This window comes from Schistocerca nitens, chromosome 1, assembly GCF_023898315.1.
Source record: "Schistocerca nitens isolate TAMUIC-IGC-003100 chromosome 1, iqSchNite1.1, whole genome shotgun sequence".
Lineage (NCBI taxonomy): Eukaryota > Metazoa > Arthropoda > Insecta > Orthoptera > Acrididae > Schistocerca > Schistocerca nitens.
Window position 1 is genome coordinate 478802862 of NC_064614.1, and position 24945 is coordinate 478827806.

Below are 24945 nucleotides of genomic sequence, written 5' to 3' on the forward strand. Positions count from 1 at the left end.
GTCCTGAAATTTCATCTTAAAGAATACAATACACAGACAGTTAAAATAAGAGAACACACAGAGAATGGTATACATGATTTGCAGGCAGATGGTGAACACAATTCTCCTCCCTTATGTTACTTTGGTATGGTGTCAGGTAGGCTGTTCATCTGCAAAGTTAAATTGTACAATAAAATCTCCCAAATTCTGATAGAAATGAACCCTGTACTAGATGAGACAAACACACACAGTATTTATTCTAGCTTTTGAGCTCTTGCTCTTACTCTTTTTCTTGTACAAGTACATACATTCACACACAAAGCCACCTAAATTTGCACGCTCGTGACTGTGGCAAGACTGTTGATTACTGATAGCTGGTGGGTGGACAGATTGAGGTGGGAAGGGTAGGGAAGGATGCACAATGCAAGGAGAGGGTAGTGTTCTAACTCCGAACACAATATAAGACATGGTCATGAGGAATCATCAGCTATTTATTAGGTGACAGCATGACAGCATAAACATAAGTAGTCCAGTACAGTTTAGCGGCATGTACAGGACTAGTTTAGCGGCATGTACAAGACTAGCAGCCAGAGCTGACACGTGGCAACATAAAGGGCATAAGCCCACCAGGGGCCACTGGCTCAAGTTGTCTAGAGCAGCTGAACAGTGCGCCATTCAAATGTGTGTCACACGCCACGGTATTGGTGGTGGAGATGTAGAATGTGCAATTTACTACACACTCTCCCCCCAAACATCCCACTGCAAGAGAAGACACTACAGGATCATTGAGAGGCTTAGCTGTGTTGCCGGTGTGTGGCCAGGGCATTGCCAGAGCAGCCACAGACCACACAGGGAGGGTGGCAGGCATGGCCCAGGCGATGTGCTGCCCACAGCGAATGACAGTGGAGATAGAAAGTGAATACTATCAGACAAAGTACATGACTGACTGAGCAGTCAAGGTGTGGCGGTATTTATGGCAGCCGTGAGGGACATTATTGGCTGGTGTGGTGACACGGTGGCACACTTACTAGACAAGTGCAGCACTGCACTGACACGACCATCGAGAGCCATTTGTTTCAGCGGGCATCCAACTTCAGTGTGGCCTGATACCAGATCCCTCACCCCAGAATGGGTGCATACAGGCAGAAATGTCCTGGACTGTGTTGGCGGTGTCCATCAGAACATTACTGGAGATAGGCGATCCAGGGGGAACCACTGATCCACAGGGAGCCAGAGGGGAGGGCTGGGGCAACAATGGGACATCTGCAGTAGCTGCTTGTGGTTCTGGTCATCGTGGCGCATTGACACCAGAGGGCAGTGAAAGGGGGAGCAGAGAGGATGCTTGTGTCCTCGGCCTAAGCTGGTTGTGGTGATGGCGCTCGAGCTGATGACGTAACTTGTCACCTGCGGGTGGACACTACTATTGCTGGTATCCAAACCTCAACAGTCCCATAGGAGCATGCCCGCACTGCCGTGCCAGTGATGTAACATCTGGAGGGACAGGAGTGAGGTTCCGACAGTGATAGTGACAGCAGATGAAGCAAGGTCATAGACTGGTGACCGTGGAGAAGCTCCACAGGGCTATGATTGTTAATTGGTGTGTGCGATAAGTGCTCAAAAACAAAGTAAGGACAGCCATAGTGGCACGGAGGATTCAATACCCTTCTTTATCTGCTGATTAAAAGTCCAGACCAGATGTTCAGCATCACCATTAGAGGAAGGATGGAACAGAGGACTACAGATGTGTTTGATTCCATAGGCAGCGCAGAAGCCCTTGAAGGCAGAGGCTGTGAATTGTGGGCCATTGTCAGAGACTAATGTGCGAGGCCACCCTTCAGTGGCCAAAACTTGGGCTAAGGCTGTAAGGGTGGCCTCAGCTGTGGCGGATGCCGTGTGTATGACATAGGGGTACTTCAAGTGAGCACCCACAATGAGCAACCACATAGAACCCAAGAATGGGCTGCAAAATTGAGATGGATGCAGTCCCGAGGAGGCTGCCAGGGGGCGAAGAACAGAAAGGGCGCCGACTGGTGGTGGGCTCGTGCTGCACAACTACAGACCACCTTTTGGATGTCGCCATTGATCCTGGGCCTGTACACGTGCATGTCAGCATCTTCATGCGGGACATGCCCCAATGACCCTAGTGGAGCAAACTCAATACCCGATGATGCAATTCCACCAGCATAACCACTCAGTGTGCATCCTTCTCAGTATCCAAAAGGTTGATGCCAGCCACAACCGACAGGCCGTGGGAAAGTCATTTCCGAGGGTGGAGCTCTGTCGTCAAACGATGAATGAGATAATGGAGTCAGCCGTGGGTTGCATAGTGAAGGGCCTGTCACTTGGACATAAGGGGAAAACCATCCAACATATGTTGACTCTCAGCATCAATGTAGAAGCAGATGACCTCCTGTTGGTCGAACTCTGGGTCTGGGCCAACCAGTAGAAGGAAAAATGAATCAGAATTAGAATGCCGGGCTCTCAACTTGTACTGGATAGTACGATTGTAGGCACTGAAGAACAATACCCAACGCTGAAGGCATTGCACTGTTCATTCTGGGAGATTGGAATACGCCCTGAGTAATGCCAACAATGGCTTGTGATCTGCAATTAGAGAGCACTGTGTCCTGAAAAGGTATACATGAAATATCTTGACTGTGAACACTGTTGCCAAGGCCTTCTTTTCGGTCTGTGGATAGTTGCACTGTGCTGGGGCCAAGGTCTCGAATGCATTTGCAATAGGCTGTTCGGAACCATTCCTATTCCTGTGTGCCAAGACTTCTCCAATACCATATGCGGATGCATGGGTGGCTGCTACCAATGGGTGGTCAGGAGAAAAGGGAATGAGGCAGGGTGTGAATTTCAGCATAGTTTTAAATTTGACAAAAGTCTGGTTGCCGGAAGGGGTCGTGGTAGAAGGGACCCCATTTTTATGCACTGCTGAGATATTGTGCAATGTGGGCTGCCTGGGTAAGAATTTAGCATAATAGTTAAGCTTGCCCAAAAATGCTTGTAATTTAGGGTAAGTTTGTCAGGTGAGGTAAAGAAGTGATTGTGGCAAAGTTCTGATTGGTAGACCAGATACTCTCTTTGGAGAGCCAGTGCCCCAAGTACTCCACTCTTGGCTGAAAAAATCTGCACTTCTTCCAACAACAACATAGGCCTGCGTCCTGCAAGGTCATGAGCAGGGTACAAAGGTTTGCCAAAAGCTCTTGGTGAGAGGATCCTGTGACAATAGGTCATCCAAGTAATTGAGACAAGCCAGAATATGCCACATCAGCTGTTCCAGAAATTGCTGGAATATTGCAGGGGCTGAGGAAATGGCAAAGGTGAGTCACTTTTACCTATTCCACCCAAACGGCATGTTAAGAATGACAGTGTTCTGAGATGCTTTATCTAAGGGCTGTTGGAGGTATGCATCAGTGAGGTTGATCTTGGAAAAATACTCCCCATCAGCCAGTTTCATAAGGAGATCTTCTTGCTGGGGAATAGGATAGGTTCCTATCTGTGACTGAGCATTGATGGTCATCTTGATATTACTACACAGGCAAAGAGACTCGTTTGACTTCCAGATTATGTCTAGGGGCGTGGCCCAAGCACTAGATTTGACAGGTCTGACAACCACAGCTACTTGCAGACAATCGAGCCCACGAGGTCACCAGAATCAGTGTGGTGCAGTAAAAATGAGGTGTGGTAACTGGCCAAAGGCTGATGTGCACCTAAAAGTCTGAAGCTCAACCCAAATCTGATTGAAAGAGATACAGAAACTCTGTGCAGATGTTGTCCAGTTCCTGGAAAAGGACTGCCGTGAAAACCACCTTGACTTCATCCAAGACAAAAAATCCAAACACCGTGAAGGTGTTGAGGTCAAAAATGGTGGTAGCTGACAAATGGTCAATGACAAAGAGCATCAAAAGCCGGGTAACATATTTTTAAGTTGCCACAATTGAGAACTGCCCATGAAGAAGACTCATTCCATCACCATAGGCCACCTAAATGCGGAGGATGATGATAAGTCAGGTGAACACAGTCAGACATAAGTCGCCTGATTGATCAAATAGACGGTGGCCTGAGTGTCCAATTGAAAATGGATGTCCTGGTGGGACATGCAAAGGATGAGAAACAATTTCTGCGTTAAGTGTGGCCATTGGGGACTACTGATCACGGCACATATACTGTGTCGTGGTGTGGTCATGGCACTGGGTGGGATGGATTATGCTGAGCGGAGGTGCCCCAACTTCTGGACCGTCTGCTCGGGAGTGAGAGAAAAAACACTGCGGCCCCCATAGCCATCGTCGAGGAGTGACGTGGCTCAGAAGTCATAGAGACATCTGACAAAGACAAATCACGACATTGCTGCAATCTGGCGGTCATCCTACGATGACGACGCTGGGGTGGCGCACATGGTGGTGCATGAACTGCCGCCACTTGCAGCCTTGCCATGAAATGTTTTGTTAGCCACCTGTACAATTTAAAATAAATGAGTGGTGCGCAAGATGTCCTGTAATGATGGTTTATCCTGTTTCAGCACCACCGTGTGAACCTCTGGGTCAGGCACCAGTTAAACCACCAGATCATGAATCAAGGAAATGGTGTAGGAAGCCTTGGTTAGCCCAAGTAAAATCACATTTTCGGCTAAGTCCTTGTAAGTCAGTGACCCATGAGTGGTATGATTGTCCGAGCTGTTTATAATATTGATGAAATACCAGCATGGAGGGAACCACATGGTACTGCTAGGAATAATAATTAGTCAGCAGACTGCAGATCTCCTGAAAGAAGAGGGTGACGGGGTCAGACAGAGGCGCCAATTTTTGGAAGAGAAAAAATGTGTCTAGGATTGCCCAAGACAGAAAGAGTGACTGCTGCAATGAATCGTCTGTGTCGTGAAATGTTGCTTCAGTTGATGCAAATATGTGTCCCAGTCATCTGTAGCATCATTGAAAAGAAGAAATGATAGAGGATGGAATGTGGTGTCGAGTGCAGGAAGCACTTGTCCTTGGGGCACAATGGCCTCCTACACACACAACTTGTCCACTAAGAGCTGAAGCAACTTTTTTAACAAGTCTGTCTGTATCTTCTACGGGTGCATCAGTTGCTGTTGTTGCTCAAGCTGCCTAATCAGTTTAGCTTCCATACTATGAAACAACTTCCTTTTTCTTCATCACCAATTGCTCTATCTGTGAGTCCCTGGATACCGGTGCACACATTAGTGAGCAGGTGAGAATGATGACAATGCTAAGAGGAAAGATGGGATTCAAACCAATGTCGGAATTGAGCAACAGGGCAGATGAACAGCAGACCTGACACAACAAGAGCAAGGCTACAACAAAATGCAACAAACCTTCATCAAAATTCTGTAAAAGATTGAGCCAAAATTTGGGGACCAGTGTCTGATACCTCATTGATGGAAAAAATTGATGGCAAGTACCTTGACTGTCATGTCTGCTGTGATAGGTGGACAGTGAACAACATAAGGAAACTTAGAAAAGGTATCAGCAACCAACCAAAAAGTGTCTAAAAAGTTCCATCAAAGTCAGTATGGATTCTTTCCCAAGGAAGCGGGGGTGCTAGCCAATGTGAAAAGAGTGTGTGGTGCTGCCTGTTAATTTGGACACTTGAGGCAGGCTGTGATCGAGCTCTCCATCTTGCAGTCTATACCAGTCCAAAACATGTGCTGGCATGCCTATTGTCTAGTGCACAAGGCTCCCCAATGACCTGAAGTAACAGGTTGAGAACTTCCCAATGCAGTGTTGCTGGAATTACAACACGGGAAGTACCCCTTGCAACCAACATGAGAATAACACCATCTAACAAGGAAAGATGGTGACAGAATGCATAGAAGTTCCACAACAGGTTGGATGCTCGGTTTGGTGTAAAACGAGGCTGGTAATTGGGAAACCATCAATAGTCTGTCTCTCTTCCATGTCAGGTTGAGAACACAACAGTTTCTCCTGATCAAACAACAGACAGGGCCTCATGGGAACCGAGACAATGCATCTGAATTTATATGCTGTGACACAGGACAGAAATGACTCTTGCAATTATATAATGACAGAAATAAGGCTTAACGTTGAATGCGGTGAGCAGCTTTGTCAGGTAAAGCATCTAAAGGGTGAAAAGAGTAAACTAAAGTTTTGTGATCCATGACTAAGTGGAACTTTGTACCGTATAAGAACATATGAAATTTCTCTGTGGCATAAACGATTGCAAGGGCTTCTTTTCAGCTTGTGAGTAATGCTACTGAGATGCATTGAGTGTTTTGGATGCAAAGACGATAGGTTGCTCACAGCCATCCAGATGACAATGGGCCAGAACCACCCCCATCCCATACTGACGTGCATCTGTGGCCAAGACTAAATATTTTCCAGGTTGAAAAGCTGCAAGGCAAGGTATGGAGTGTAACTTGTTTTTAAGTTAATTAGATGCACGCTCACAGGCTGGCAATCACTTGAAAGGAATATTTTTGTGAAGCAACTGGTGGGGAGGGTGAGCCAGAGTGGCTGCACCTGGTATAAACCTGTGATAGTACACTGTTTTACCAAGTAATGCCTGTAGTTTCTGCATATTGGTTGGATGAGAAAGGCATAATAGTGGTGACATGTCACCCCAGGAATCGAACATCCTGTCTGGGCAGTTCATGACCGAGTTGCACAGTAAATGGTTGAAAGCAGTAAATCAGTTATTGAAGTCATTTGTGTTGTGGTGTGTAGCATGGTTGGAAACTGGGTGGTCAGATCTGCAGTTTGCCACTGTTTGGATGTTGCCATTCATGCGAGTAGACAGTTCATTACTTGTCACGCCCACACAGGATGCTGCACAGCAACTGCAGCATAGCTGATATACGACATGGCTGCTTTCACCCATAGCCCTGCCTTTTGTAGGGCACAAAATGCCCATGACTGGACTGCAGTAAAACGTGTTGGGTGTGTGTGTGGAGCAGGTCTCTACCTTACAGCCTCGTCTCATATGTAATGGAAAGCAGGAGTTGTCAAAATAATGCCGACAACCATACCAGAGCCTCTATTGACACACAGTATCCTACCAGTTCATCTATAAACAGATCATCCCTGCTGTCTCATTCTCTGGCAGCAGTACACCTGTTAACCATCTGCTGACCAGCACTCCTTTCATTACTCAGTATTTCCCTGGCCTTGAAAAGTTCAACCACATTCTTCATCAGGACTTTGACGACCTCTTGTTGTGTCCTGAAATGAGGGATATCCTATCCACATCATCCAAAGTTGTGTTCTGCCACCAACCAAACCTACAGAATAACCTTCTCCATCCCTGTTCTCATCCCTGCCCCCCGGGTCGTTCCCTTGTAATTGGCCCAGATGCAAGACCTGTCCCATACACCCACCAACCACCACCTGCCTCAATCCAGTAACATGCATTTCCTACTCTACAAAAGGCAGGGCATTCTATGCATCAGAACACAAAAGACTTCGACACCTGCTTCACTAGGTGAGCCATTTGGATACTGCATTCCAGCGGTAGTTTCTCTATCCTAAACAGGTGGGAATTGTCTCTCAGGCATATCCTACACTCTCGTATTTCCCTTGGCCCTAAACCTCCACTAGCCTATTTTCCACTGCCTCATTTTACCTTTTTGCTTCTCTCTTCTGTCCACATCATTCCTCTCATGTTCTGTCTTTCCACACCTCTCTTGCCTCCCCACCACCTCTTAGAATCATCTGCCCCCTCCCCCCCCCTCATCTTCCCTCTCCCCCCCCCCCTTTTCCTCTACTCATCCTTTCTCTCTTCCCTACTTATATCCCTCCTCATCCACTTCTCCCTCTCTCTACCTCATATATGTTCTACCCTCTCACGTTATTGCGCTGCCCCTGAGTTTGCCTCGCACAATCCTGATGCCTCTTCCTCATCTCGAGCATTCTTTTGCACCCCCTTCCTGTCTCCAACTGCCCAGGCAACTACTATCAGTGATCAATAGTCAGTCTATGTGCTTGTGTGTGTGTGTGTGTGTGTGTGTGTGTGTGTGTGTACTTCTTCTAGAGAAAGAGGAAGAGCTTGACTCTTTACTGTTGTGTTTTCCTATGGGCAACACATCGGTCAGCTATATGTGAGCAGTTGCCGTACCTCTGTTTTGTGTATTGTGAAATCCAAGAATTTCCATTGTTATTATACAAATAAAAATTTACATTTTGTGAACTCAGTTTACTGTGAAATAAAATTTCTTGTGGGATTCTCAGTGAATGGGCTGCACTAATCAGCTTACTCTATCAGTGTTCCTACTTAAAGGAACCCATCACCAATAAAAAAACATAAGTAACCTGTTGGATGTGCTACATGTCACTGTTGCTGTGCTGTTTGCTAATTATCAGTTGTGTTGAAAATTTGTTTGTGTTGAAAATTTGTTTGTGTTGAAAATTTGTTTATTACATCAATACTCACTGAATTTTTATGCTAATTGAAATAGTAGTGAAATTCTTTTAAATGAAGCAGAATATTTACTAAGCTTTCTGTTGTCAATGTTCCATAGAATTTGTTATCACATGTCCTAATGACTTAAATCCATGACCATGCAAAAATAAACTGTTTAGAAGAAACACTATAGTGAAATAATTTGTCAGTGTAATAACTAGTCTTTCACCTAGTACATACAATTATGTTAATGGAAGCAATTTAAACATAATATAAAGTCGAGATTAGTACTTCATAACAAAAAAGTTATTTACAATCAGTGCAGCATGTATTCTGCACAGAGTAAGAGAACTTATTTCCATACAAGTCATTGTTCAACAGATAAAGCAATTAAGTTGAAATCTGAGGTGTGCAAATTGTTGGACCTTAAATAACACTTCCTCATATGGTATACTCTTTTTTGGCATATAGTACTCATTAGACATGTTTATGTAGCAGCAAATTAGACAATTTTTTATTGTATCAGTACACATCTATTTGCATCATTATAAAATACATGAGATGCACACTCTCTCAGAGCTGAGCATAACTCATTTTCATTGCATTGCATTGCATTGCATTGTCTTGGCCTCTACACAAAAATATCACCTAATTTGGAAGTTCAAGATATCTGTTCTTTCCACTATAATTTTTCATTTGCCACATTTTTTTATGATGAGTGGTGACCTTTCCAACCTTTTCTGAGGTTACTTTATTAGTAATTGAATGGCAACACTGTTTAATTCATTCATTGTAGAATTTAATTGAAAAGGAAATAACTGAAGAATTTAAGTTCAAACTAAAGACACTAACATGTACATAAGAAAAAATTTTCTTTCTTTTTCCTTTTTACAGAAGCCCATCCAAGTCTAAGAAGTCTAAATCATTTAAATTTCCGAGCAAGAAAGAGAAACGGGAAAAATCGAGAGAAAAGGAAATCAAAGAAAAGGAAAGAGACTCTGAAAAAGAAAAAAAGAAGGAAAAGGAAACAAAAATGAAACTGAAATTAAAGGAACGCAAAAAATCAAAACATTTGGAAGATGGTTCAATCTTTGGTGGTAAAACCTATATTTAACATCATATAAAACCTACTTATGATAGTTTAATACCTATTGTCATATCTTTCTCTCCTTCCACTCAACTCTTTTCTCATCCTCTTAAACCGAATGAGGTTCTAAAACCATGCTGTATGCCTCTTACATGCCTTTGTTCTCATTTAATCCAGATATCTTTTTCCCTGAACTGTTGAAAATGAATGTATACCAGATTCACTGCTTGTTTAATGTGGTTAATATGGGGTCCCCAATGATAGTTGTTAGCTGTGCTCAGTATGCCTGCTGCTATCTAAAAAGTTCACCATTGTGATAGATTTTTATCATATCAAATGGACGTCATTAGTCCAAAGGTAATGAATTACATTGAAACTGTTGTGCATACTTAAAAATTATTGCCAGATGACATCAAATGAAACAGTTATTATTAATTTAACTGTGTGTTTATCACAGGTGTGATCTACATAGTCAGGGTCCCTGTTTCAGTTTGCACAATTGCTTTTCATCCAGGCTTGTTTGTTGCATTCTTGGAGTCATGCAATCTCTTATCTTTCTCTTCATATTTTCACATATAATTCTGAAACACATCTTATTTTAAATATTGTACCCTAATAATTTATTATAAATTGTTCTTTTTGTGTGTGTGAAGTTTTCTGCAAATTGGTTTTGTGTCAGCACAGTCTGACTTTTCATGTGTTTGCTCTAAACATTTGTGACATTAACCAAAAGTATTTATGTGTGTGCCATCCATGTATTTGAATGTGATAAATCCATTCTGTTTCAGTATAGCTTCATTTATAATATAGTGACTGATTCATTAATAAGCCACTTTATGTGGTACTAATTGTTTGTGATAAATTAAAACTGCAAAACAAACCAAGCACTGAAGGCAGACAGACACCTCTTTCCTGGACAGTACTCCCTGAATTGAACTGTCTGAGCTAACATCAGTGCAGTACTTCAGCTAGTTATTGGCACTTATGAATTCTGTTAAAACTCTATGGAAGCCCTCCTACCATGTAGAAATGACAAGACTGGCAAACAGCTTTACGATATCACACTTACTAGCTCACGTGAACTTCCACACAGAGAAGCCTGCCCTGCTGCTCATTATTCAGTCACTGAGCATTGGAATGATTAATTGCAGCTGTTCTTCATTAGTTACAATTACCAGTTATTGTTACTGACTGATATGTCATTCCACTTAAGTGTAGAAATATATTAGTACAGCATTTGAAGTCAAAGATACAATTTCATTGTTATAACATTATGCAGATTTTGACTGCTGAGCACACTGCAGTCAGGTATAATGACACATTATTGGTATTCTATTCCTGTGTGTTCATTATGATTTCTTCTCAGTTTTGGCTGTCTTATTTACTTGTAATTGGTATCACATGGGAGCTTTTCTCATAAAAATTCTTACACTGTTTAATTAGAATTATAATGCGCCACCCAAGAGTGGTAGTTCTTTCTTTTGACTATAAACTGCTCAGAAAAATTTCCATGCCCTACTTCTTTGTGTTCCACACTTCTGTGGGATTTGTACTGTTGTTTTTAAAGAGCATCCAGCAGCCAAACTGATCATGTGGAGATGCTTGCATACTGTCTGGGATGATGCAGCACTCTCAGTTGCCTTCAAAAAAGTAGCACACTGTTCTATTGTATTCTTCCCAGGAAACCTATGAACCATGATTTGCAGGTGTCGCTCATCAGCTGGTGTTGTTGACAGTGGACAACCACAATGAGGCTGATCTTCAGTGTTTTGTATCTCTTGATAATAGTTGAAAGTTTGAATGATACCACTGTGGTGTACACCAATTCAGTAGGGAACTACTCATGCTGACAACCCGTATTACCATAGAGTGACAATGCGCACCAGGTCTAAGATCAAAACAATCCTTAAGACATGTTGACAGACAAAACAGTGCAAACATGGAAACACAACACACTTAAGAGAGCTGCATAGAAATTGCAGCTCTACCTTTACCTCCATTTAAACATTTTAGTTTAGATAGTGAATTCCTATGGTCAAAAAGAATATTTAGAAACAGGTTTATGATTTTAAAAAGTGAACTATGCTAATCATGTGGGCAGTGCATAACTGTTTTTGAGCAGTTTATATGGAAGTACATGATGGATAGTAAACAAGGAAAATTTCTTCAATTAAACAAACAAGTGAGCTCTTATTTCAGATTGTGGCACAAAATTTTTGTTTCATACTGTTTTGAAGAGATTACACAGTAATTTTAATTAATTTCTTTTTACTGTAATCACTGAGTGCAGTGTTTAAAAGTGATATAAGGAGAGTGCATTTCTTCATAAAGAAGTCGTGGCATTTTTTGGTTGAGTAGAACTTTAGACATTAAAAAATAAACATACTTTTTCAAAATATGTTGGTAATATCAGAAGACATATGGGATATAATAATTAATACGAATTTAACAAACATATAATCAAAAAATTATTTCATATTGTTAACAAAGTATTTGCAGTGTTCTTTTATTGGAGTGTAAACAGTGCTGCATAGAAGTTTTAATATTTCCCTTTTTACAGTAATCAACCAGTATAGTATTTGGATTAGTTTATATAATACAGTTTAGATTTCTGGCGTTGTATGATGAGGATAAGGCCCACATGTTACATCATTAGCTGTAACTATTTTCGAAATGAGTTCTTAAATATTTCAGAATGCTATTATTTGTACAAATATTGAATAATTCAGACTATACAAACATGGCATACACAAAATATTTCAATATTCTGAGAAGGAAATTTGCCACTCACTGTATATGGAGATGCTGAGTCGCAGATAGGCACATCAAAAAGATTTTCACACTTAAAGCTTTCAGCCAATGGCCTTTGTCAACAATACACACACACACACACACACACACACACACACACACACACACACACGACTGCAGTCTCAGGCAACTGAAACCGCACTGGTGTGTGCGTGCGTGCGTGCGTGCGTGTGTGTGTGCGCACGCTCGTGTGTGCGAGTATGCGCGCGCGCTCTCATGCACATGTGTATGTACGTATGTACGTGTGTCTATTGTTGACAAAGGTCATTGGCCGAAAGCTTTAAGTGTGAAAATCGTTAGGTTGTGCCTATCTGCAACTCAGTATCTACGCTGTATGGTGAATGGCAACTTTCCTTCTCAGAATATTGTTACATTCCATCCTGGATTTTCCATTGTTTGAAAAAATATTTCAAGATATTTATTTTTGTGTTGGGAGTGGGGGAACATTTTGTTCCCAGATGCAAAATGTCTGCCAACAATTTTTCAGTTAGAAATACCATCACTTTGTGTAACCACACTAAAGTCCAAATTTCAAAAGCAGGGAAATCATTTATTACAGACACCAATGTGCAGCCATAACAGAAGTAACCTCCTGGATGGAGAGTGCAGCTTTTTATTCAACATCAAATATTCCACAGTGCTTTTATTTATACAAACATTGAATATTGCAGGATATACAAACATTACAAATGCAATATATTTCAAGAACATTCCAGAAATGATAAATACCAAATAACAAATAATTACCCATGCTCAGGTTTTAACTGCAGACCTGCAGCAAGCCAGCCAGTGACGCTAAACACTATGCCACACTGGTAGCACCACAGCTTGTGGTGTTACTTCCTCTCATGGAAAAACAATGACGTACTGTTTCAGAAGTTCTCGTTGAACTCAGCTATACCACTCAGGATCTAGATCTTGTCAATTGTTCTCAGTATGGTGACTGGCAAATCATTGTGCTTTGGTCATGTTGTTAAATCATCTTCACTATGATGAGCATTGAATGTCCTGGTGATGAAGTGTTTCACATAGCCATCCCAAATTTCACCCTGTTCAAATGTGAACAGTCTATCCATTGGCATTTGGTCTTCTACTATGTAGCAGAAAGAATGGTGTAAAACCTGTAGTGTTTTGATTCACTGTGTTATATGTCAACATCATGATTGGGAGTACTGTATCCCAGTCTCTCTGTTTGACATCAGTGTACATTGAGAGCATATCTGCCGATGTCTTATCAAACCAATCTTTGTGGTTTGTGTTCAGATTGTAGGTAGTCATCCTGTGGATGACACTACCTCTGATACTTGTCTCGACTGGAAAAATTGGCCACAATCAGAGACCATCGCATGAGATCTTTGTGCTCCAAAATGTTATCTTCTACAAGGGACCTTGCAATTTCAGGAGCTTAGGCAGTCAGCATAGCTGTGGTGGCAGTGTAGCTGGTGAGGTAATCGGTGCAGACTATTGTGCATTGATTCCCATTCATCAGCTTTAGGTTCCCAGGAGGTTGATTCCAATTCGGTGGAATGGTGTTGCTGTAAGCAGGAGTAGAACAAGATGCCTTGAAGGTAACTGCAGCACATACTTCTCTTGTTGGCATTCCTTACAATAACTCACACAATGTCTAATGGATCAGTAGGGATTTGGCCAGAGATACCTGGATCTGTTTCTACCTAGAGTCTTCACATACCTCCTATGACCAGATGTTGAAGTATCATCTAAAACTTGAGGGTAACTGGCCTAGATGAGCTAGGATGAGGAGCAACCATTTCTGCCCTATTGGTGTCATAGTTACCCTTATATAATGCTCCACTTATTATTTCAAATTCTCTTTTGCTTGTTGCCTCCTCCTTCAAGGCCTCTATGTTTTTAACATGTGCTGGATCTGCCCTCTGCTCAGCAGAAGTTTCATTTAATGCAACAATGATTGAGATTTCATTCACACCAAGGATTTCTTGAAGGGTGTTCAGTGTCCTTACATTTGCATCTCTTTTTGTATATCATTGTGACTACTCCTGAAGCTGCAGTGCCTGTCTCACCAGTCGAACCAACAGATCCTTCAGATTAGCCAGTGTGGAGAATAGTGGTCCATCACATTGTTGAATGGCTCACCAAATAAATAGGGCCAGAACATGCTGATGGCCCAAACAATCTGCAAGGCATTCTGACTAGTGTTGCAGACTAGTTCATCCTGGATGTGGAGAGTACTCTGGAAAGCATAATTATACTATCTGTCAGTGTGAAGTTCTGCCTCGGAATTCTTGTCGTACATTTATTTATTTAGCGTAAGGCTAATACAGACATATCATGAAATTAAATTACATATTCATATGTACATATTGACACACAAGAAACTTAAGTTTGTCTTTACAACTGAATATCCAGTCCTTCAATCCAGCGCATTGCATCTGGAGTTGCTAGCAGGAAGTCCTCTTTGGCAGCATGATAGGCTCGAATCCTGCCTACACTGACAATGTGGTGCAGTCACAGGCTGGATCAGGCATCTTCTTCCACTTAAAGAGAGCATCCCTGCATCGGCCATGGCTGGTACGAATTTTGTTGAGAGTAGTCCAGGTCTTGTGTGGTAGGTCGAATCCACTTGGAAGTTTAGCACCGGAGAAGATGTTATGCAGGTGCACATCTGTCACTGCTTACCATGGAGTTACCATTCTTCAAGAGGTTTGAAATCCTTAGCAACCATGTCAGCAGCATCGCACAGAGTTGGATGGCATGATTTCAGTCTCTTACGATTTAGAAGTGGCAGGTTGCTATGCACGGATAGGTTAGAATTCCTGGAGATCTTGTGGAATTATCTCATAAGGGCAGTACATCTGTGTAGATCAGGAGGCGTTATACCAGTTAACAGTGGAAGCCAATAAACTGGAGTAGATTTGATTGCACCAGATATTATGCACATTGTCGTATTCAGCTGGGTATCAACAAGCCTTTTATGATGACTGTACAATACTGGGGCAAGAGAAGATGTTAATGCTTCCTTAAGGACTAGGAAACATCTTGTTTGTGCCTTGTTCCACAAAAATTTGGCATGTGTCTGGAGTAGTTGTTGCAAGGGAAGTGCATTGGTACAGAAATCCTTCGCAAATTGTCAGTAGTAGAAACACATTCTGAGAAAACTTCTTACATTACAATTGTGCCAAGGAGATGGAAAATCTGTGACTCCTCTTATTTTCTCTGGATTGGGATGGCCTCCATTCCCATTCACTAGATTCCCAAAATTTTTATTTCTTTGTCACCCAAGAGGCACGCTTCGTGTGGAGGCCTACAGTCTAATCACACTTTAGCATGGTTTTCAGATGGCCCAGATGTTCTTCAAATGTCTTCAAAAAACCAACAGCATCTTCCAAATAGCAAAGACATGTCATCAATTTAAAATGTTGAAGCAGGTTGTCTACCATATATTCAAAGGTGACTAAAGCATTACACAGTCCAAACAGCATAACTTTAACTTCCTGGCAGATTAAACTGTGTGCACGACCGAGGCTTGAACTCGGGATCTTTGTCTTTCACGGGCAAGTGCACTTTTAATCTGCCAAGAAGTTTCATAACAGTGCACACTCTGCTGTAGAGTGAAAGTTTCGTTCTGGAATCATAACTTCAACATCATAGAGGCCGTTAGGAATTTTGAAAGCAGTTTCTTCCTGGCCAGCCTTATCAACCTCGATTTTCCAGTAGTCAGCCTGCATGTCGATAGTTGAGAAATACTTTGCTCCTTTCAATCAGTCTATAGTATCATCAATGTGGAGCAATGGATAGACATCTTTCTTTGTGATTTTGTTCAGTCGTCAGTAGTTGGTGCAGAAATGCCATGTGTCATACTCCTTCTTCACAAAGACCACAGGTGAGGCAAGGACACTCTGAAGGTACAATGATGTTGTAACATCTTCTGCACTTCCTTCTGGAATATCTGTCATTCAGCTGGTGACACACTATATGAGTGCTGGCTAATTAGTGCATGATCACCACTGCTGGTACTGTGTTTTACTATGGGCTGCTTGGTCTGTCCTTTCTGCACTCCAGATTTGAAAACATCCAAAAATTGACACAGACTGGTTACCATTCATCAGCATTGTTCCTTGGTTAAACTAGAGCCTGTTGGCAGTTTGATATTTGTTTTCCCCCTGCATTGTCTATAGCACTAGCAGCAGAGCACAGTTCTTCATGACTGACACAAAGCTGCACTTTCCAGACTGGTTTGGCTGTCCCTAAACATGTACAGTCTTGAATACAAAACCTGACCACCACAGAGTCTGTGTCCGAGTTGTTCACATAAGGCACCAATAAAACCAATTTCCCCTCTGAATTCTAAGTCAGGCCATCTGCATGATCTGGGAATAGTGTAGGATGCGGAAGTGTCTGGTGGGAAATGTCATTCCACTCAGGGTGTTACAGCGCACTATCTGCATGCGGTCTAGAATGTAGGGCAATAACAAAACCTGCCAGAAACATTTATGTGAAAGAGTTTATGGCTGCACTGAGATCAGAATAGTCTATGCTCAAGAGTTTCCAGGCCCTACAGCAGCCACTGACCACGAGTCACATAGACCCTAGCTGCCATCCAGCCTGGTGGTCTTGGCGCAACATACCACAGCACACTTGGGGCATATTTCTACTTCCATGGACTTCATCTACATGTACATCGATACTTCACAAGCCATTGTATGATGCGTGCCGGCTGGTATCCTGTACCACTACAAGCCTTTTTCTTTCCTGTTCCACTCGCAAATAGAACAAGGGAAAAGTGACGGTCTATATTCCTCCTTATGAGCCCTAATTTCTCATATCTTGTCTTTGTGGGCCTTGCACGCAATTTATGTTGGCAGTGGCAGAATTGTTTGGCAGTCAGCTTCAAATGTTTCTTGACAGTGTCTCTCAAAAAGAACGTCGCCTTCCCTCCAGGGATTCCCATTTGGGTTCCCAAAGCATCTCCATAACACCTACATGTTGTTCGAACCTAATGGTAACATATCTAGCAGCCCGCCTCTGAATTGCTTCAATGTCTTCCTTCAATGTGATCTGGTATGGATCCCAAACATTTGAGCAGTTCTGAATAATAAGTCGCACCAGTGTCCTACATGCAGTCCCTGTGACAGATGAACCACATTTTCCTAAAATTGTCTCAATAAACCAAAGTTGACCATTCACCTTCCCTACCACAGTTCTCGCAACTCATTCGATTTCATATCATTTTGCAATGTTAGGCCCCTGTTATGTAAATGACTTGACTGTGTTAAGCAGGACACTAGTAATTCTGTATCCAAACATTAGAGCTTTTTCCTTCCTACTCATCTACATTAAGTTACATTTGTCCACGTTTAGAGTTAGCTGTCATTCATCGCACCAACTAGAAATTTTGTGTAAGTCATCTTGTATCTTCCTTCAGTCACTCAAATTCGACACCTTACCATACACCAAAGTAGTATCAGTAAAACAACGGCAGTCCTACCACACTTCGCTGGGGCACCCCTGATGATTCCCTTGTCTCCGATGAACACTCGCTGTCAAGGACAACATACTGGGTTCTATTACTTAAGAAGATTTCAAGCCGAGCCACTCACATATCTGTGAACTTATTCCATATGCTTTTACCTTTGTTAACAGTCTGCAATGGGGAACCATGTCAAATGCTTTCCGGAAAACTACGAGTATGGAATGTGCCTGTTGCCCTTCTCCATAGTTCACAGTATATCTTGAGAAAAGGGCAAACTGAATTTCACATGAGCAATGCTCTCAAGAAAGTATATTATATTTGAACTGAGAATATGTTAAATGATTCTGCAGCAGACCAAAGTTAGGGTTATCGGTCTGTAATTTTGCAGATCTGTTCTTTTACCCTTCTTGTATACTGGAATGACGTGCGCTTTTTCCAATGGCTTGGGACTTTGTGCTTCACAAGAGCTTCATGATAAATGTAGGCTAGCTAAGGGGCCAGTGCTGTAGAGTACTCTTTGTAAAACCAAATTGGAATTTCATCTGGACCTGATGATTTATTTGCTTTCAAAACTTCCAGTTGTTTCTCTAGGCCGGGGATGCTTCTTACTAACTTCTGATGTGACTTCTGATCGCTTTTGGTAACTACCTCGATAGTTCCTTGAAAAGTATGTCAGCAATTTCTTCTGTTGTTGTTCCCAAATGAAACAGATTCTCAATCTTTGTCTGATTGTCACTCGCTCATGAAACAAAATTTTTTCCAGTTAAGGAAAGAATGATATAGGTGTCTGTAATTTTACATTTTGTGGCTGTCAGTATAATCAGTCCTCCTGGTTTCTTCAAGTAAAAGAAAAAGTAATGTTGGCATTGGTGATATAGGTTTATTACTTACACTTATGTTTTTAAGAAATTATTTTTGTGTCCACATTGGACACTCCCTGTAACCACTGCACCAGGTGGAAGGACACTTTACAGCTGGAACATTGGTCATTGGTGGGAATTCATGAAGCACTCCCATTGGAACTTTGACAAAACAATTTGTATAAGTCATTTTCAATAAATTTTCTGTCAGCATGCATAGGATAATTAAAAAAAAAAATTAAGTTCCAACAAAATGGTGACATGTTGAAACAAATGTAATTTTCCTCACACACAATATTGAGACAAAAGGGTGAACTGAAAATAAATGGCTACATACACTGATAGAGAATTCAATTGAGAGTGAATCAAATTCCAACCAAAATGTTATGTACCATTCTCAAGTTATATTTCTTGCCGATTTGAAAAATATGGTTTCGAGAAAAGTGTGTTGAAAGTTTTGGGTTACATTTCTTGTAGTTAAGTTAAGCATACCTCTAGTCAGTTATTCCTGAACCACACAGCAATCCTTCCAGATCCAGAAGGAGATCCTCCTCCATATTCTTCATGACCTTGGTGGTCCTGCAGTCTGCTTTGGCAGCTTCAGTCATCCACTGTTCTGCTCAGTCAACACACTTTTTGTCCACTTTTGTGCATAAGCTGTAGCAGGCAGGTCCAGCCTCATGTTCAAGCACATTCATAATTTCCATAATGCTTGTTAGGCCATCAATGAAATTATGTGGCAACTATTTTTTTCCTGCTGTGAATGATTTCCAAAGATGCTTATTCATGAATCAACTTGTAACTTGATAATAAGAGTTTCTGGCGAACTTGGGATTAACACTACAATGAAATAGCACCCTACTGAACAATGTAACCAAAAATATATATAAAAAAAAAAGATTTAAGTGTCCTTTTTAACATTTTCATAGTTATGTTCTATAAATTTTGACTGTTACTGAAAGGACAAATAAATTTTTAAAAAGTCACAATTTTACAGAGGAGCAACCTGTCTTTGGTGTCCCACTACACGTGGCTACAGAAAGAAGTCATTGTCATGATGGAGCATATATTCCATTGGTGATCCGAGAATGCATTGATTACGTACAAGAAAATGGTTTGTCATTAGTCCTTTTTTTACATGTATAAATGTGTTTTTGATATACACTCCTGGAAATTGAAATAAGAACACCGTGAATTCATTGTCCCAGGAAGGGGAAACTTTATTGACACATTCCTGGGGTCAGATACATCACATGATCACACTGACAGAACCACAGGCACATAGACACAGGCAACAGAGCATGCACAATGTCGGCACTAGTACAGTGTATATCCACCTTTCGCAGCAATGCAGGCTGCTATTCTCCCATGGAGACGATCGTAGAGATGCTGGATGTAGTCCTGTGGAACGGCTTGCCATGCCATTTCCACCTGGCGCCTCAGTTGGACCAGCGTTCGTGCTGGACGTGCAGACCGCGTGAGACGACGCTTCATCCAGTCCCAAACATGCTCAATGGGGGACAGATCCGGAGATCTTGCTGGCCAGGGTAGTTGACTTACACCTTCTAGAGCACATTGGGTGGCACGGGATACATGCGGACGTGCATTGTCCTGTTGGAACAACAAGTTTCCTTACCGGTCTAGGAATGGTAGAACAATGGGTTCGATGACGGTTTGGATGTACCGTGCACTATTCAGTGTCCCCTCGACGATCACCAGTGGTGTACGGCCAGTGTAGGAGATCGCTCCCCACACCATGATGCCGGGTGTTGGCCCTGTGTGCCTCGATCGTATGCAGTCCTGCTTGTGGCGCTCACCTGCACGGCGCCAAACACCCATACGACCATCATTGGCACCAAGGCAGAAGCGACTCTCATCGCTGAAGACGACACGTCTCCATTCGCCCCTCCATTCACGCCTGTCGCGACACCACTGGAGGCGGGCTGCACGATGTTGGGGCGTGAGCGGAAGACGGCCTAACGGTGTGCGGGACCGTAGCCCAGCTTCATGGAGGCGGTTGCGAATGGTCCTCGCCGATACCCCAGGAGCAACAGTGTCCCTAATTTGCTGGGAAGTGGCGGTGCGGTCCCCTACGGCACTGCGTAGGATCCTACGGTCTTGGCGTGCATCCGTGCGTCGCTGCGGTCCGGTCCCAGGTCGACGGGCACGTGCACCTTCCGCCGACCACTGGCGACAACATCGATGTACTGTGGAGACCTCACGCCCCACGTGTTGAGCAATTCGGCGGTACGTCCACCCGGCCTCCCGCATGCCCACTATACGCCCTCGCTCAAAGTCCGTCAACTGCACATACGGTTCACGTCCACGCTGTCACGGCATGCTACCAGTGTTAAAGACTGCGATGGAGCTCCGTATGCCACGGCAAACTGGCTGACACTGACGGCGGCGGTGCACAAATGCTGCGCAGCTAGCGCCATTCGACGGCCAACACCGCGGTTCCTGGTGTGTCCGCTGTGCCGTGCGTGTGATCATTGCTTGTACAGCCCTCTCGCAGTGTCCGGAGCAAGTATGGTGGGTCTGACACACCGGTGTCAATGTGTTCTTTTTTCCATTTCCAGGAGTGTATATTAACATTTTTATATTATATTTGGTGTGCAAGATTATTTTGTGTAGATTCTTTCACTAGTGTTATTAAATTGAGTTCATTTCTTAGGTCTTACCATGGACTCTATATACAAGCTCTCTGGAATTAAGTCCAAAGTCCAGTATCTTAGGAGATTATATAATCAAGGAGAATGTGTCCAACTGTCTGACTATGAGCCTCCAGTTGTTACAAGCCTTCTCAAACAATTTTTCAGGTAAGCTTGCTGTTAATCACAGTCTTAGAGTTTTTATCTTTACTGCCTTAACAATGTTTTCTACATTACCTTTTTCATTTTTTTGTCGCACTAGTGACATTTTATATGCAAATTAGCATCAGTTTGATATGAAAATTAATTACATTTCAAATTAAATCCAATTGAAATCATGAAGACTGTGGAAAAGCGTATTTATTTTCAATTACAATGTAATAACAAAGATTGCATAGGTAATTTCTTCCTTTTTTTCCACCTCAACACTTGTAGATATTTCATTGCATGTACTGTGTGCGGGCTAAGATAATTCCTCCATGCTGTGCCAGCTGCAGAGCGACAAGGACAGTTCCATAGTAGAACCATTACAACCCCTGAAGGTTTAGCAAACAGGGAAAGCATCAGTCTCTGGTGCTAGACTCAGCAGGTAGGGGACACAGGTGTTGGAGAGAGCTATTCTTTGTGCGCTGTATGCTTCCTTGGGAACCATTATTGGCCAGACACACTCTTCAACATTTTTCTGCAAAGAACATCTTTGAAACATTTTCATGGCAGAAAGAGGATATGGTAAATAACATGGACAATTTTCTGAGTCGTTCCTAAGAGAAAACTTTGTAGGGGAGATACCACTCTCAAAATCTTTCTAAAGACATGGCGAGTCCCTGGAAATGATGGTCAAGCACTTCGACTGCATGTTCGGCATCTAGCCTAACATTTTTCCCTTTTTTCTTTTTGTGTTACCACACTAGAAAACAGTGTGCAAAAATGCCAAATATAAGACATCTGGCTTGGCTGGAGTATTGTGACATAACATTTTTAGATGCAGGTTTCTGGAAGAGGAGTTTCAGTACACTTGATTGGTAGGGCCACCTTTTTTCTATGTTGGTGGGAGTGCAACAGTGTCTGCTTAATTTTGTCATTGGTGGAACAAAAATGGTACTTTCTGATTGTCAATTGCTGTTTGAGACATGGGAAATGTTTGCAGAACTTACAGACTCTGCATGGATTCTGTTCTTTAGTAGAGCAACTCCTGTCTCTAATTGCAGCAGAGTCATTTTGTGTTTTCCATTTGGAAGACACACTTTGAGTTCTGCACATAGCTGGGATATCCTTCAGTCAGGATGCTCCATACAGAAATGTTGCACAGCAGACTTGTGGACGATGCAGCAGTGGCATGCACAAAGGCATATATAGTGAGCCATAGGCACCTCCCACAGCCAGCACATCCATTCTCCAATGATGGTGAAATTTATGGGCAACACTGGCAGTATGGATCACAATCTTTGACATTTATTTCACAGCTAGTCACCACTGTGCATAATCCAGGACACTATGTGATTACCTGCTACTGTTGATCCATTGTTGTGCCGAAAATTAGTGTGTATCAATTCTGTTAAACACAGTTTAGTTTATGCATTTCCTTGGGGGAGAGGCCTAAATAGATAGTTAACTAGCACCATTTCTCACTCTCTTTAATAGAGAGGGATGGTTTCACAATTTGTTGACCACATTTTTATCAGTGTAGTTCATGTTCAGCTCATGCTTCTGCAAATGACTACATTTTGCTATGAGGGGACTTCAAAATTAAGTTATGCATATCATCCCATACTAAGATCATTGAGGGACAAGAGCAGCACATGTCAGAAGTGAGTATGTGTTCTGGGTTTGCTGCAGAGATAGTTCTGCTGCATTATGGATAAGGGGTGCATCACAGTGTGTGAGTGAAATGACACAGTAACTGGAAACATATTCTAAACTTGAAGCACATGGGGCAAAATGTCTAAATCCTAAGTATCACGCAGATTAACTATGAAATTGTGGTGGTATATAGACCAAATACAATGTTGCATCCAGCCATGGTGAAATGGTGACAACAATTTGACCAAGAATGCAAAGACGGGGGTGATGCTGATCAGGAAGGGAGGCCCATCAACATTGACCACAGACAATAATTTTAAGGCAGTTGAAGAACTGTTACGCAGCTATCACAGATTTTTTCAATAATAGGGATATTCATGTAGCAGTTCTTGAATGGCTCTGTGACCATGGAGCGGATTTATATTGTTGAGAAATTGAACAATTGGTAGAATCATCTGACTGTTATTTATAGAGACATTGTTACTATGTTTCACTGAATAAAAGTTACTTAGCCTGCCATAATAATGAGTAACTTTCTTTTTGAAGTTCCCAGTAAATGAAAGGAGAACATTTTTCAAGATTTTCATGGTAAATAACAATGTGAGTTGGTTATCAATTTGCTTTATTGTTGTGTGTTTCACCCTTTTTTGAGCCAAAGTAAAGTTCATATGGGGATGATAGATAAACCAATTTTTTGTGTAGTATTACAATACTGCAAACCCTTGGTGGTGCACAAGTAATAGAATGGGTGAAGATAACCTGTCACCATATGGTAAAGGCATAGAGCAGTTGGTAAGCTTATAAATAAGAACTTAATTATGAGAACATCACAGATCAGTTTATAAAATTCCATTCTTCTTCAGAGCCCATTGATGGACAGTTACATTGTCACAGCAGAATGGCCCAATTGAGGTCAGGGGTTGTGTTTGGCGGAGCAGGTGATGTGAAGAAGAAATGGTGAAGTGAAGGGATAGTAAGTGTTGACAGGTTCAAAGAGGGAAATGTTATGAACTTAAGTTGACTTACTTTGCATATTTTCATTTTGTGATATATTGCGAGATGGTAATCATTGTGTTAGAATTCTCTTCAACATTAAATAAGATAATCAGAAAAGAGTTTAACAAAAATGTTGAAATTTTTATTGGGTGAAGAAAATATTCATACATGATTTTAAAGAAATAATCATGATAATACTGAATAATATTTACATTAGTTTATATTTTAAAAAGAAATCTGCCTGTCAACCATGAAATAACATTAACTCCAAATAAATAAATACATTAGTGTATTACTGTCTTCCAAGCCAATAAATAACAATAAATGTTTCTTAAATTTTCCATTTTTTTATTTTTTATGAGAACTCATCTTTTGGGATAAGCTTGCAATATACCTTTGAAAATATATATTTTTTTCCTTTGTCCAAGTTGTAATAAGCTGAAGATTTTCTCCACAATGCTTCCAATGAATGGGTGGGTTGTTACTGTCCAGGATGGGAAGCTGAGTACTAAAACCCCAGGTATAAAACTAGAGAAAAAGAAATCTTTTCTTTCCTCAGGACACTTCATCCATTAAGATTCATCACTAAGTGCAGTTTTATTTTACAGTTTTGGGCACATTTGTTGAAGTCAGGAATGTCTCTTGAATTTACCATTTTAACAAGAATTTTCTGTTTTGTGATCACAGTGATTGCACAATGTTGGTGTATGAATCCTGTTACATTTTGTAATGTTCTTTTAAAAAGTAAGTCCCTGTTGCAAGCAAGACACAAATGGCATCACAAGGGAAAGGATGGATAAAAGTAGAAAATCTCTTATTTAATTTTTTACGAAATATCTTTATTTTCTGCAAGTACCATACTCTTTCTTATGAATGAATGATTTTTGTTTTGTACTGGATGTACATCAGAATAGAGGTGCAACTTTTTAA

At 41.7% G+C, this 24945-nt stretch overlaps 1 protein-coding gene across 2 annotated transcripts in view; it reads left to right on the plus strand.

Moving 5' to 3' along the window:
* Positions 1-24945, plus strand: part of LOC126252105 (ralA-binding protein 1) — a 127494-nt gene that overhangs the window by 48777 nt on the left and 53772 nt on the right. For both annotated transcript variants that reach the window (XM_049952978.1, XM_049952971.1), the window contains 3 exons: positions 9256-9458; positions 19566-19682; positions 21243-21387. In XM_049952978.1, the coding sequence (XP_049808935.1) occupies positions 9256-9458; positions 19566-19682; positions 21243-21387 (465 nt within the window). The remainder of the gene's footprint in view (positions 1-9255; positions 9459-19565; positions 19683-21242; positions 21388-24945) is intronic.